The sequence below is a fragment of the Fusarium venenatum genome (assembly GCF_020744135.1).
Source record: "Fusarium venenatum strain MPI-CAGE-CH-0201 chromosome Unknown EDB82scaffold_1, whole genome shotgun sequence".
NCBI lineage: Eukaryota > Fungi > Ascomycota > Sordariomycetes > Hypocreales > Nectriaceae > Fusarium > Fusarium venenatum.
Genome location: NW_027072129.1, coordinates 1,035,468 through 1,049,431, shown reverse-complemented (window position 1 = coordinate 1,049,431; position 13,964 = coordinate 1,035,468). Strand labels below are relative to the sequence as shown.

General features: G+C 47.4%; 5 protein-coding genes and 1 non-coding gene across 6 annotated transcripts; 2 read left to right on the top strand and 4 right to left on the bottom strand.

Annotated features, from left to right (window-relative positions):
• Window positions 1-172: 172 nt before the first annotated feature.
• On the bottom strand, window positions 173-3,212 carry EDB82DRAFT_564250 (uncharacterized protein; the record flags this gene model as incomplete). The annotated part of the gene is made up of 4 exons (XM_065609791.1): window positions 1,984-3,212; window positions 973-1,952; window positions 258-868; window positions 173-197 (listed from the first exon to the last, which is right to left on the bottom strand). Exons 1-4 carry the CDS (start codon window positions 3,158-3,160, stop codon window positions 173-175), a joined length of 2,793 nt encoding a protein of 930 aa, XP_065465289.1. The 5' UTR covers window positions 3,161-3,212.
• Window positions 3,213-4,557: 1,345 nt separating this feature from the next.
• EDB82DRAFT_531543 (uncharacterized protein) lies at window positions 4,558-5,939 on the bottom strand (the record flags this gene model as incomplete). The annotated part of the gene is made up of 4 exons (XM_065609244.1): window positions 5,742-5,939; window positions 5,481-5,588; window positions 4,780-5,394; window positions 4,558-4,695 (listed from the first exon to the last, which is right to left on the bottom strand). Exons 1-4 carry the CDS (start codon window positions 5,838-5,840, stop codon window positions 4,558-4,560), a joined length of 960 nt encoding a protein of 319 aa, XP_065465288.1. The 5' UTR covers window positions 5,841-5,939.
• Window positions 5,940-6,741: 802 nt separating this feature from the next.
• EDB82DRAFT_t69 lies at window positions 6,742-6,836 on the top strand. Its single transcript has one exon. It is a non-coding gene; the product is annotated as a tRNA-Ile (tRNA).
• Window positions 6,837-6,911: 75 nt separating this feature from the next.
• Window positions 6,912-8,828, bottom strand: EDB82DRAFT_5651 (fungal-specific transcription factor). The gene is made up of 2 exons (XM_065609799.1): window positions 7,659-8,828; window positions 6,912-7,609 (listed from the first exon to the last, which is right to left on the bottom strand). Exons 1-2 carry the CDS (start codon window positions 8,675-8,677, stop codon window positions 7,195-7,197), a joined length of 1,434 nt encoding a protein of 477 aa, XP_065465287.1. The 5' UTR covers window positions 8,678-8,828; the 3' UTR covers window positions 6,912-7,194.
• Window positions 8,829-9,588: 760 nt separating this feature from the next.
• On the bottom strand, window positions 9,589-11,729 carry EDB82DRAFT_549560 (uncharacterized protein; the record flags this gene model as incomplete). The annotated part of the gene is made up of 6 exons (XM_065609551.1): window positions 9,589-10,145; window positions 10,199-10,542; window positions 10,596-11,236; window positions 11,289-11,467; window positions 11,521-11,595; window positions 11,651-11,729. The coding sequence occupies 6 exons, from the start codon at window positions 11,727-11,729 to the stop codon at window positions 9,589-9,591; spliced, it is 1,875 nt and encodes a 624-aa protein (XP_065465286.1).
• A 246-nt stretch (window positions 11,730-11,975) lies between these two features.
• EDB82DRAFT_531541 (formyl-CoA transferase) lies at window positions 11,976-13,962 on the top strand. Its single transcript, XM_025732201.2, has 2 exons — window positions 11,976-13,402; window positions 13,453-13,962. Exons 1-2 carry the CDS (start codon window positions 12,205-12,207, stop codon window positions 13,878-13,880), a joined length of 1,626 nt encoding a protein of 541 aa, XP_025591150.2. The 5' UTR covers window positions 11,976-12,204; the 3' UTR covers window positions 13,881-13,962.
• Window positions 13,963-13,964: the final 2 nt, after the last annotated feature.

Genomic DNA, 13,964 nt, shown 5'->3' with positions numbered 1-13,964 from the left:
TTACATCCACAAGATACCAGTTGTCAAGTGCTGTATTCTGTAATTAATTATTGGTAAACTAACTAGCAGAAAGACTGTATAATATCCATGTTGCTCTCTTATAGTTCTTATAATGTTTAGTGGTAAATATTCTGTATTGGTAGATGATCTCATGAAACTTGAGGAAAGAAGCTCAAAATACAATGACTCGACCAACACTAGGTATGCGTAGTGTTTGTAAATGGTTTCCTTCAACACTCGGTTGTCCTTGTGAAAACATTGTCGAAGGCCCATAACATTTCCAGCAAGTGTCATTCGAGAGAATAGCGATACGTTCGCCATTTGATTCTCCTCGAGCCTCAATAAAAATAGTCACAATTGCTAACCGCGCTAGCCAACAGCCCTGGGCTCTAATCACACATTCGCCAGGAGGGGGATCCAGAACATCATCCCAAGTTTCTAGAGATGACACTCCTCTAAAGTGGCGATTTGCATGCTGTCCATTACAGCCATTGTCGACGGTGTAGATGAGAAAGGGGCTGGCGAGACATTTCAATACGTCGACGTCCCCAATCCAACGTCCCGAATCATACACAGAGACAACGGATTCCAGCAAGAAAACCTGGCTGCTTTGCTCCTGAACATCGCTAGATTGAACGAGTGGAACATAATACTCCGTAAAGGAGAGGTGCATCGAAGTTTTGGGAAAATAATTTTGTGACGTCCCATCAAACGCTGAAGATGAAATAACTCGCCAAGATGTTTCCTCTCGCTCCATGACCATTGACGTTTTGGGTGGGACGAGAAGCGTGACGCCCGATCTTCCGACGTTGCCCGTGAATCTCTTGAGTTCATAAGCTTCTGGAGAGTCCCAAGGATCGCAAGTGAGCTGATACAGGTAGTTAGCATAACGTAGTAGTAGTGTCCATGTTCTGGTTATTGCCATGCCTTCATAGAGAAGTATATGCTCTCCTCGAAAGCAAGAGCGAAGACCCGCTCTAAATTCATCGGCTCCAAGTCAAAGCCACCTTCTAAATATGCCACACATGAAAGCGAATTGCTGAGATTAGATCCAAATGATCGAATTCTGTTCATCTCGATTTGTGGATCTTTGTCAGGCTTTGAATGTATGAGGGATTTGACCCACTTTGCCTCATATAAAGGAGAATCCAAAGAACGAGGAGAGATGCCCGCATCTGGAAGAGTTCGGTAAAACATATGTGCCATGCTTAGTGCTTTCAAGGTTAGGCTTGAAGGTACCACCCGGCTTCCATCAAGAATGTCAAGTAGCTTTTCTGGAGCGAACAAATCGGACTCTAAGCACCATTCGACGTCTCCTATACTTAATGGCCTTACCTCTGGGTCATTTGTTGTATATTCAGCTGGAGCTTGTTGCTTGAAAATGGCTGCACTATGTTGGTCGCCACACACAAGATGGAAGTCCTGCATAACTTCCTCTCCGGCCGGGCCTATGGCTCTCATCGTGATGACCAACAAGGGTGAAGCCAGCTCCAAGGAGTTCTCAGGCGTCATTTCAGTGACTACCTCTTCTGGGTATTGATATTTGTCGATAAACGATCGAGGGACCCATTGGCCATGTGTTGATGTGAGGCCGTCCGGGTTGCGGCGGGGTTGTGCACTGGCGAACCCGCAATATCGGGTCTCTATACCAGGGATAATCGAGGAGCGATCCTTGTCGAAATATCGAATAATGTATGCATCAGGATCATAATTACTAGAGGAAACGATTCGACGAAGGAAAGCCACCCTCTCAATTGGGCCTTTGAGCTTACTTAGAAGCTCTCCGACATCACCAAGTCCAAGGAATGGTCTCAATCCTGTGTTCGGTATGAACCTGAACGCACGCCTACCTCCTAAAGTCATTAGTTTGTGGATAATATCGCCCGGGAAAGGTTGTGCATCTAGGTGAGAGGTTGCTGATTTCGAAAGGATATTTATAGCGGAGGAAGGATCTCGTAACTCTCTTTGGCAACGTATCTTCACCTCGGTAAAGGGCAGATGAGAGACCTGTCTCTATCGCCTTTCTCATTGCAACAAAAACACGGGAGGGATGCTCTGCCAATGTACCAGAGAAATTCCAATGGGCTAAGAGAGCACCGTACACCGCATGTGTGAACTGGTCAAATGAAATCTTACGAGAGTCGGAGTCAAACCTGGCTTTTCTGGCGACTGGGCGCCCGTAAAAGTTCAAATGGGCCAGCGACAATGACCAGAAAACTCCATGAGCATCACCGTCGCGTGTACGAACGAGCCCCAGAGTCAGGAACCCACCAGACTCGACAAGTGGATCCGAGAACTGGAGAGGCAGTGCATCTGATCCCTCAACAGTAATATCAGGATACAAGTGCCAGGAGCTCAAAGCGAGGAGACATGACCCTTCATTGACTGCCTGGGGCATTCCTTTGACGATTTTCTCTATAGTTTCCACGGCTGATTTCCAAGCTTCCATGACACTCGAGTAGACCGTGTCATGATTGATAGGTAGGTTGACTTGCTCAAGAAGGTTCATGAGCTTATCTTGGCGCTTTTTGCTGAACCGGTCTGCTGTCCGGAGCCAAGAGCGAACACTCGCATCCCATTCAGCGAGACTGGAGCGAGATATGTCTGACTGAGCTGCAGCAGAAACCGTGGAAAACGGAAGGGGTTCTTCATTGTTCCATCGACCTTCAATCTGCTTTCTCCTTTCCTTAACAAGCTCGACCCATATTGATGTAGCTTCGGAAGCGGTCCAGAGACGAGCCAGCATACATGCGAGGAGCTGGACATGCAATGCAGTCGGAGAAGATGTTGCCGCAGCCCATATAGAGGTGCCATCTGCACCAACATGTGCAGAAAAAAGGCTCTCTTCTAATTTCGGCGAGCCTTCCTTTCGGGCGGCTTGAGCTATCTCGGAGACCCGAGTACCGTATGATTTGACAAGGGCAGGTGTAGGTGGAAGTATGCCCTCGAACAGAACACCAAGTCTACGGGCCGTTATATGCGCAGTCCCGCCTTCTGCATTTTCCTTCCGTGTTTGGGAAAGAGCACTCCCGAGGGGCTCGAACTCTTTCGGCGCTTCGCATTTGACCAGCGTAAAATCGAAATTAATATTTGCTGCTGCGATCGTCAACTCATTTGTCGCCGAAGCTAGCGCAGCTTGGAGCCTGCCAAGTGCTGCCATATCTGCAATTGTTGAGCTTTGAAACGATGGAGAGGCGGGCTTAGTGCCATGGATGAATGAAATGAAATTGGGTAACAACAGCTGTGCATGGGTGTCTGCATATATACCCAAAAGAGAATCAGGCTGAGCAAGTCGGGGCATGTACGTACTGATTGATGTCTGAGGCTCCCGCCCTCAGCTCCTCACATATGCAGCCATGTACGTATGCTAACCAAATTTGTGTCCTAAAGATTGAAAGACACGTTGCCACAAGGCTGTCGCGGAAAAGCTGGATAACGAAGAATCCGAGTCCAAGAGATGACAAGCAGGACATGTCAAAGGTGTATAGCGGCTTCAAAAAGAGATCGAGAATATCTTAACTCCTTGTTGAGCACAGCTGCGATTAAACTGCCGCACATATTGGGAAAGAACAACAATTTCTGTGTATACCTACCATACTTGCTTTTCGCTCCACTCTTTGCCATCTCACCAGGAACGCTGTTCCCCTAAATTGACCAGCAAGGTAGGCCCTTTAGAAAGTGAACCAGACGACGACAGAAAGACACAATGGATGGCATTATCAGACGCCAAGCGAAAGGAATGCAATCTGTTAGCTGTTTTGGTATTTGAAGAACTACGGGGTTCCCATCATAAAACCATGGTTAAACACCGTAATCGGCCGGATTATAGGATGTTCCAAGAAGGCCTTTCCAGAATGTAACATCAATAAAAAACCTCTCTACTTGCGAAGTCAAGAGTGATACCGCACGTTGGAACAGCCGTTTCATCATTGAGGTTCACAAAAATTCTTAAAGGGGGAGGCAAAGAGAGAAGGCGACAGCGACAAGAATTAGCTGCTGGAAGCATGAGGGACGGAATTAGCAGGTCAGTTTATGCTAGATTTCTTAGAACATTTATTTTTATCCTAAAGTTTAGAGTACTTTAGTGACCGTCAATTTAATCGTGGGTAGCTGCCTTCGTAGTTGAAAGAGTCCAGTTTTGTTACTAGCTGGTGACGGTGCAACAGCAGAAGCACATGTGTTTGTTTCCCTTTCAGCGAAAACGGGCTCTTACTATTGTTTTACATAAAAAAAGAACTACCAAACACCATAATCGACTTGATCATAAGATGTTCTGACAAGGGCCTCCGAGTGGAATACTGATATAAACTGCCTCTTGACCTGCGAAGTGAAGATTGATAGTGCTCCTGTAAACAGCCATGCCTTCATTGAGGTCGAGACCGATTACAAAAGTGGATCCCAAGTGATAAGAGAGGCAAGGCTACAGAATATCACAATTGGTCGTTGGAATCATAAAGGACGAAATTAGTAGTCAATTTAGGCTACTTAGTTTATCTTCCTTAGACTATCTCTTTGGTGAGCTAGTCTGAGAAAAAGCTGGATGAAGGTTCTGCTTCACTAGTCCGAGTCGGTAACGTCGTTGTCCTCCTGTCCGATTTCATCACTGGTATCGGCGGGAGGAAGAAGTCGAGGATAGCTGGCTGCACCGCTCATCGCAGCGATTGAAGCGAGGTACCGCTCCAAGTCTAGCACCATCTTGCAGTTGATAGCGTCTCATTTTGACATTGTGAGAGTGAAGGTTTGACCAGAAATGAGAGGCACGCAATTGTTGACGCGTACGGCAGCGAATACCCCGTCCCCCTTCTGAGGGATGGGAGGAGGGCGCCTCGCCTTCTCGTATTTGATTTGCGTTTCCGCCATCTTCTGCATGCTCTCGTCGCCAGTTAAGTCCATTTCGACGTTCGGCTTCGCCCATCGACGATTGAGCCAATGAAATTGGATGACAACCTCCCACTCTGCCTCACCCGAAACCTTTGGTGAGTCCTCTGTCGAGTCCGGAGCATCAGGATCCTGAGTGGCTTTGGGTCTAAGACCCATGCATTTCAATCCACAACAGGCAAAGGACCAATAATTGAGGAGCTGAATGTTCAAAGCGATCATATTCCAGTGTTTGTCTGAACTGCCGAGATCGTGAGGGTTGGCCAAGAGGTCACTCAATTTGCCGCAGATAGTATCGTTGAAGAAAACTTTGGGGGCGCCCATGACTTGTTTCGTTTCATGTACATTGGCTTTGTTCTTGTTCCATGAAAATGGAACTATGCGGGCTACGCGTGGGTCAGCGGTAGCCATGAAAACACATTCGTGGTCATCGCTGCGGTGGCATGCGTTTTCCCCCGCCAGGTTTCGTTGAACCACAGTGGCTTCGTGAGGATCAAGGTGGCGGTCTTCGGTAGACTTGAGGTGGAATTCAGAGAGTTAACACACAACATGCAGAAAAGGCAGGGACTGAATGGCTCATAGTGTCGGACGAGGCTAGTCACACTTTTCAAATTCTTGGGCAGAGTCATCGGGGGCTGGTTATAGGTGAGGAAGCCGCCGTGCTCTAGAGATTCCTTGGGAACCAGCAGAATGGTGGACACATGGATTGCCTGTAGTTGAAATTGTTAGTAGGCGGGTTGGTTGCGGATCTGTTGCTGGATTCTCGTAGCACATTCATACCGAAAGTCTTTAGTGCTGTCTAGATTGCTCTCGGGCCCCTCGAACGCCGGACTGGCAGTCAGCAGCTTCTCAAGGGACGATACCATCTCGTCTGTCGGGTCTCGGCTAAAAAAGTCGTCAATCGGTCCATAAAGCTGTTGCTTCTCGTCAATAAGCTTTTGCTGCTCATCGAAGGTACTCATGGTTGGCGAGTGTGGCCTGATCGGCGGATGATGTTGAGGAGGCGAAAGGTGAAAGAAGAAAAATGAGGGGAGAGAGGAAAATTAAGTTAGCAGTCACACTTGTTGGCTTGAGGTGACGCTGAAGTAATCAGTGAACGCGATGAGCACTGTCACGGCAGTGCCAACGCTCCAAGCCGACTGTCAAATCCACCAACATTTTCAAAAATGATTGATACATAGCAAAACTTGCAAGTTGCAATTCTATTTTCATGATTCCGCCAACGTTCGCCCAAGCCTTCTCCGTTCTACCGTTACCATCGGCATCATGCATCCTCTACGTTCTCCTCAGAGAGATCTCAAACACCTTTCCGAAAGGCCTTTTCTTGAGGGACGTCTCTTGTACCTTGGAAATATCCCATACAATGCCACCAGCAAGACCTTCTCAATTTCCTCAACCAAAAAGGTTACAGCGCCATCACACTTTGCTGGCCGTCAGATCACCAAATTCTTCCTAAGCACTGGCGACATCTTAGCTATTGTGTCGTCGAGTTCCCTACCAAAGAGATGACCCAAGAAGCCACGAACCGGATTCCTGCTCTTGAGTTTGAGGGAAGCCTCCTCCAGGTGTCTGTTCCGAAGGCGGCTTCGGTAAGTACTGCAATTCTCGTAAGCACCAGATGACCAACTAAGTGAAGGATCCTGCTCAAACTACCAACGACACTACAGAGAGACCGGTCACTTGTGCTCCTACACCTACCGACAGCACAGCAGGCAAACCAGTCGTATCTGCTCCTATGAATCTCCCTCATGGGAAAGGAAGCATCACCATGTCAAGCTCAAACTGTAAAGAATCTGGGTAAACCCGGTTCAGGACATCTTTTGTAAAGCAGAGTACCACGCCAGGTTCTCAACGAATTGGTTGGCTTCCGTAGCTCAGTTGGTTAGAGCGTCGTACTAATACTTCAATCTGAATATTCAGTGATGCGAAGGTCTCAGGTTCAAGCCCTGGCGGGAGCAATCCCAATGCCTTCCGATTCGTTTTTTTGCTATACAAATACATTTGTTGATTTGATGGGGGCCTTCTCAAAGTCTAATAGATCCGATGAGGGCGGTTTGTCACGAAAGATAGGGCTCCAAGAGCAACCTTATTCTCACACAATACAAAAGCACTGCTAAGCAGCCCACTTATTCTTCCTGCAACACAAAGACAAGACATCTGTTGATTAATAGTCGATGGATGTTCTAATGTCATCCTTTTTTGAAAAGATATTTATGCAAAAATAAAGAAGTACCAAGCTTCAAAAGAGTCCGAGAACAGCGACATAGAATGAATAGCAAACGGAAATGAACCAAGTTGAACTTTGAAAACAGTGCTTTACAGGAAAGTCTCCAAGTCCCAGAGCACGGGAGCCCTGTATGGTAGTAATTGGTCCAAGATGACTGGATCTAACTGGAGGTAATCACTCATTTCTCCATCCTCTGGCACCGGGGCGTGTCCGGACCGAGCTGTGTTAGGATACACGGCAGATGCCGGGTTATTCGGATTTGTAGGCTCGACTGACACAATTGTTGATGGTCGCCTGGAATGTTGAGCTTTGCAATAAAGTTTTTGACAAATGTTCCAGACCTGATTGAGGTACGTATTAGGACATACATCATCTAGAGTCTTGATAATTTGGACACTGTCGCTAACGAGAGACATGTCGTTTTGTGTATCCTGATCCACAAGATTGTGTATTACATTTATGCATAATATCACAACAGCACTCAAGAGTGGTGGAATAGTGTCCCTGCTACTGAGTCAGTGATATGAAAGCCTATGACTTGCGCACGACTTACCAATGGAAGCTCTTCCACTTATCTGATACAAGCTTTGTCAACTCAATAATGCAACGTGAGGTGCGTATACAATTCTCGATGGAAGATGTTATGGTTGAAGGCAGGGCCGATGTGTTCATGAGTTCGGGTGATGCCCAATATTTGAAGCTATGCGTACGATTTACGATGATGAGAGTGTGGCAGTATGCAAGATACAAACGGATTAAACCATGATGTTCGTAGGTTTGTGTAGATTTACCATCAAGTGCCGGTGCAAACTCGGTCTGCCAGCTTTCGAGCTTCTCTATCAGACTTGAGATGGATTTCGTGGTGCCAGTTGGTGATGGCTCGTTTGGATTGATCTCTCGATAGATCGAGCCTCGGATGCTAGATAGCTGCATCTGAGCATTGTAAAGGTTCACTTTTAGCCCACCTGTCGTCGTTACTATCTCGGTCTCATCCGGTGAAGTTCCTGGTGGGTCAATGCAGACTTCATTGAGATTGTGGCAAGGCGGTCTCCCCGTCCGAAGACACAGCTCTAAATCCATGTACGTAGCAATACCATATACCTTTTTCCTTAGGTACTTATCAGCTGGGCTCAAAGAGGGATCTTGGCTATCGACATGAATTCCTATAGAATGGCCAAGCCGTATAGCACACCCAACCAACATGAAGCTGGGCTGGGGGTTTGGTGTCCCGATAAAAAACCACGCAACGGCGAGAAGAGCTTGAACAGAGGATAATTGAGTACTTCGCATAAGGACTTCCGAAGTCCCCGCAAGCGCATTTGACGCATATCCCCAAGCAAGATCTTCATCGGCTGCTGACTGAGCTGCCTCAGCTCGACGACGCTGGGCAATGGCAATGACAGCATTGAGTGAAACCCACCAGGAAGGACTGTCAGTACCTGTTCCTGAGTAATGCTGACCAAGAAGAGCCATGAATGTCGGAGGATTGAAACAGCCGAAGGCTTGATGTTCGTGAGTGAAGAATTCACTGACAAGTGAGAATGCCTCGGTCCAGGATGGTAGAGGTTTCATGATTCGCCTTGCGAATATGGGTTCTATAGATTGGTGCGTCCATTGAGACCATGATACCGGTTTCTGCCCGCTCCGTCTCTCTGGGGTGGCAGCTGAGACAAGAGTTATGCCCGAAGGCGGACCTGTTGGATGGGATGTTAGTCACTCTTTGTTATAACACGCAGTACTGTAGATAATTATACCAAAGTATCGCATGTCTTCGCGCTCTCCATATATCGCATCCTGGGGGGTCGAGGCTGTTCTGTTCAATCCACCTGGCTCATGAAAGGTTTCTTCACCAACAGGCTGAGGCTCTGTACCTCCCTGCACAGCAATGGAGTCTGATTGCAGGGGTTGAACAGAATTCTTTGTCTCCCGCCTAGGCCTAGGACTAGCGGAGTTTTGAGACGCGACGCGACGTCGACGTGGATCGGGCTTGTGAACATCTGTATAGTGACACTCACTTCCACCACCCCGACAACGTCCACAGACTGGTCGAGATCCATCGCACCGAATTTTACCCTTGCGACAATGATCGCATGCCTACGTATTTAGTGTTAACCGGGTCTTTACTGGATATGACAGTGGTTCCTTGTTACCTTCGCAAGACGGCGTCGACGATCTCCACGGTTGTTCATTTTTTCGGAGTTCTCAAGCAAGTCGAGAAGAGATTCCGGTTCGTGATATGACAAAGTGCAGTCCGTCAAACTCTAATCAATAGTCGACCTCGGTTATCATTTGCCATAACACGAAACTCCGAGACATCCGTGCTCAAGGACACTAAAACTCCGGCCGGGTCCACTCGAGATAGTTCATGTGACAGACATTCCATGGCACGGGCATCTGACTCGGAAGAATCGAGCCAAGATGGACTAAGGCAAGAGAGGCTGTACTGATGTGCAGTGTGTAGGTAACTAAGTTAGAAGAAAATATTACAGAATAGAACTAGGTGCCTCAACAATCTTGTCCCTGAAATAATCGATGAACCCCTTTCCAAATCCATCCAAACGCTTCGAGCTACTGACACCACGACCAAGAATTCCATAAACAACAAAGTGCACGGCCAAGATTTTGGGGAACTCGACACGTTCAATAGTAAACTCTGGCCGCCAGTCCCCTCCCAGGAGTTCCTGTACTTTGGCACGCGACAGGTATGATCGCATCCAGTCCCACCTAGCTTGTGTACTAACAAACAGACCAAAGTTCAGATTGCCTCCCTTGTCGCCTGAGCGTCCTAGGGCAATACTGCCCAAACGAACGTGGACCAGTTCTCTAGACCCGAGCCGGACGGGTGCAGTGGTGTCGTAAGATGCTCTTCTTTCCATAGCCTCGAATTTTGGAGGGGGAGTGGTTTTGTATGACTTTACTATTCCCGCTGAATTGACAAAATGAAACTGCTCGTCAAGTTCAGATTGTTTCCATAGGGCTGGGTAGTATGCTAGGTAGGGACGGGGAATAGCAGACCGAAAGTCCAGCGAGCTGTGGAAACCTACATATGAATCAGTAAGTAAATCCAGAAGAACTCCGCCTGGGGCAGTTCACCTGAATAATGTCTCAGAGAGACTTTGCCAAAAGCCTTCATTACTTCTTGGCAAGCATCCATCTTGGTTGACTGGGCAAAAATGCGAAAATACACCGTACCACTATTCTGGTTGGTCGGATTCACTGCTGGGACGCCGATTCTTTGAAACTCGAGAAAGTCTAGTTCCTCAAGTCCCTTCTTTCCGATGTGGAATCGAATTTGCTTCTCGAGAAGTGCTAACTTTTGTTCGAAGTTGTGTCCTGTGGCGTTGAATAATGCTTGCATTTCGTAGCCACCTTTGTAAAAAACCGCAAGTTTAGTTGTGTCTGGTGGTGGTGCGCCACGGATTCCATAAACCCGAACCCTTGTCTCTTGTAAGCTTGAGCGGTTGTCTCGAGTTTTCGAGGACTCACATACCTGTCTTTGTCGACTTGTTCCATCTCGATATCATCCAAGTAGGCCTTCACATCGCTATTCAGGTACGCATTGCCCTGCAACTCGTATACGAGTTGAGACTTGCATGTGTCAATGGTGACCATGCCGCCAGTCCCTTCATGCTTTGTGATAACACTGGTCCCGTCTCGTCCAATCTCGGCAATAGGGAAACCAGGATCGCCAAAGTGCTCCAGGTCAAAAGCGTCAAAACCTGCGAAATTACCACCCGTGACATACGCTGAGCATTCGATCAAATGACCTGCTATCAATGCACCGGCGAGTTCATCGTAGTCGGTGCTTTTCCACGACCACCAGTACCATCCACAAGCAATAACTGGGCTGGCATCGGAAACACGGCCGCAAATGATTATGTCGGCGCCCTCCAAGAATGCTTCATAAATGGCGTGTGCTCCGAGATAAGCATTAGCTGATACAATCTCTTGAGGTTCTTTTCCATTGTTGGCAAATATGAAGGTATCTGGTGTCAGACTAACATGAGGGTTCAAGGAATCAAGATGTGGCAATGCATCGTGCTCTTGCTGCGGCATGTATTTGTCGAGCTTGGGGAGCACGTTGTCACCTGAAACATACGCGACCTTGAGATCGTAGCCCTTTTGAGAAATCTAGAGAGATGTCAAATAATGCAGCTGTGCCGTAGAGGACATTTGTACTTACCAGCGATGCCACTTTGACAGCAAGACCTTCGGGATTCAGAGCACCGCCATTAATGGCAACTTTGATACGCTTCTCGGCAATAGCATCGATTGACAACTCGAGGGCCTCCAAGGCGGTTGGCTCATAACCAGGGTGTAGCCCTTTCGCGTATGCTTCAGCATTATTGGCCATGTTGACCTCTACCCTTGTAAGTAAAACTTCCTCTCTGTATCCATTTGTTTTCGAGACTCACCAGCCAGGTAGTCTCCAGTTATAAAGTCGACATCACCTAGAGTAGCTTGTTTGTACATATCAACAGCTGGGTCGCCTTTGTATTTTGTGTTAGTAGTGAGGCCCCAGTTTGGCGGCCGGACTTTACATACCATGGTAGCCAGAACAGTTCGCTACCCGTACAGGTCTAACACCGAACTCTCCCGCGCGCCATCCATTGCGAGAAGACATGATTCGTATGAGATTTCGAAGAACACAATGAAGACTTAAACTAGACTGTGATGATTCGTACAGGTTCCAAGTCCTTTTTGTAGATAAATATAAAAGGTTGAATGCAGGCCAATCTTATATCACCTTCCGATGCGGCACCCTCAATTACCTACAATCCGAGCTACTGTGGATTATCAACACTCCGCATTCATCACATGAGTCAGTGGGAAGTAAACTACTTACAGAGACTGACATCATCGATTTTATGTTGTTGTGAAAATTGTTTGTCAACTGCCGATACCAGATCTCCGGCCAAAACTCCGGTGTTTTGACTTGGAGCCACAATTCCGTAGTTCCACTAGTCAGTCATTTTCCACTCCACACTTCACCGCAACACATCGTCGAGACAATACTACTTATATCCTGCTTCCATCTACCAAGAATCCTTCGTGAGATACATCTATAACTTCATACATACTCCGCGGATTACAGTATCATGTCGAACTATTCCATCATCACCGAGTCCTCTAGGATCCTCAACGAAGTTCTTCTTCGCGATCCTAAGCTTGGACTTCCAGACTCCTTCATCAAAGCTGCCGAAAAGCTCAAATTTGTCAACGAAAATGACCAACCTTTTGTTCTCACACCTCTCAAGATCACAGAGTCAAGCACCGCATTGACTGCTCTTGTAGCCACGGCCGCCAATGTCGCCGCTGCAGAGCGATATGGCATTGATTATCAGGAAGTTGAGATAAACACTGATCTCGCAACTTTGTTCCTTGAGTCAGTGCTGCTTCCAACTATTGGAGGAAAGTCTTTCGTGCAAAACCCGAGTATGCTGGCTGAGTTTGCCAAGATGGACATCCATCAAATGTCGAAGCCAATCAGACGCTTCGCAACAAACGTCTATCGTACCAAGGACGGGAGATGGTATCATCTGCATGGATCGATGAATTCTGCCCCCACGATGGAGATGCTTGGTGTTGAAGACACTGATGTGAACTCTGAAGAGGCGATCAAGATATATGCTGAAAAGGTTGCGCAATGGGATTCTCAAGAGATTGAGACAACTTCAAATGAGAATTTTAAGCAGGCTGGTGTAGTCTGCAATACGCCCGATGAGTTCTTCGAAAGCGACCATGGAAAGATCATGTCACAAGAGGCTTTGTGGACGTCAAAGCAACTACCCGCGCCGCGCAAGCCATGGCCTCAACCCAACGACCCTAAAAGCCTTAGCCCACTCGCCGGCATCAAGGTTATTGATTTCTCGCGCGTGATCGCAGCCCCAGCTGTCTCCAAAATTCTGAGTGTTCTCGGGGCTGATGTCATTCGCGTTTCGTGTAGCAAATTGCCCGAGGTTGCCGCAACAATGGTGGATCTGCAGATGGGAAAAAGAGACGTTGATCTAGATCTCAAGACTATGGATGGTCGCAAAGCCTTTGCGGAGCTTCTCAAAGAAGCTGATATTCTCGTCGACGGATACCGTCCAGGTGCTCTGGCCAAGCTCGGATTTGACTCGAAGTCTCTTCGTGAGCTGAATGCAAGCTTGATCTACATGAAGGAGAACTGTTATGGATTCAAGGGTCCACTTGCGCACCGCTCTGGATGGCAACAGATCAGTGACTGCCTGGTTGGTCTGTCTTATCTACAAGGCAAATTCCTCGATCTCGATGAGGCTATTGTTCCTCTGCTCCGTAAGCGAATTCATCATTTTTGTGAGGTTCTGTTTCTAACTTTGTGTTAGCCAATTCTGATTACCAAACTGGATTGGTCGGTGCCGCAGCCGTCATCCAAGCATTACTAGCCCGAACGAAAGACGATGTTACATTTGACATTGACATTAGTCTAACACAATACAACATCTGGTATTACAATCTTGGTTTGTACTCCGAAAAACAACAGAAGACGCTCAGAAACCGGGACTTGGAGTTCAATCCTCGTCATTACGATGATATGGGAGTGCTTATTGTCAAGACCCATCAATCGCTCCAGAAGACACGTCCAGAGATGTTCAAACATGGTGAACACTTCTGGGACATGAGTGGAAAGGATTGGGGTCTTGATGAGGATTTTAAAGTCTTGGCCCCGGCGTTCACATTCGAGAAATCGGAGATTGGGTGGAAGATTCCGAGTGGTCGAAGGGGGAGGTCGAAGGCTGAGTGGGCTTCTTGAACATGGTTGAGACTACCATGTTGATCGCTTATTATGCGGCGTTAGATTTTCGGAAATATTAACGGTAGTTGAGTGAGTGGACCA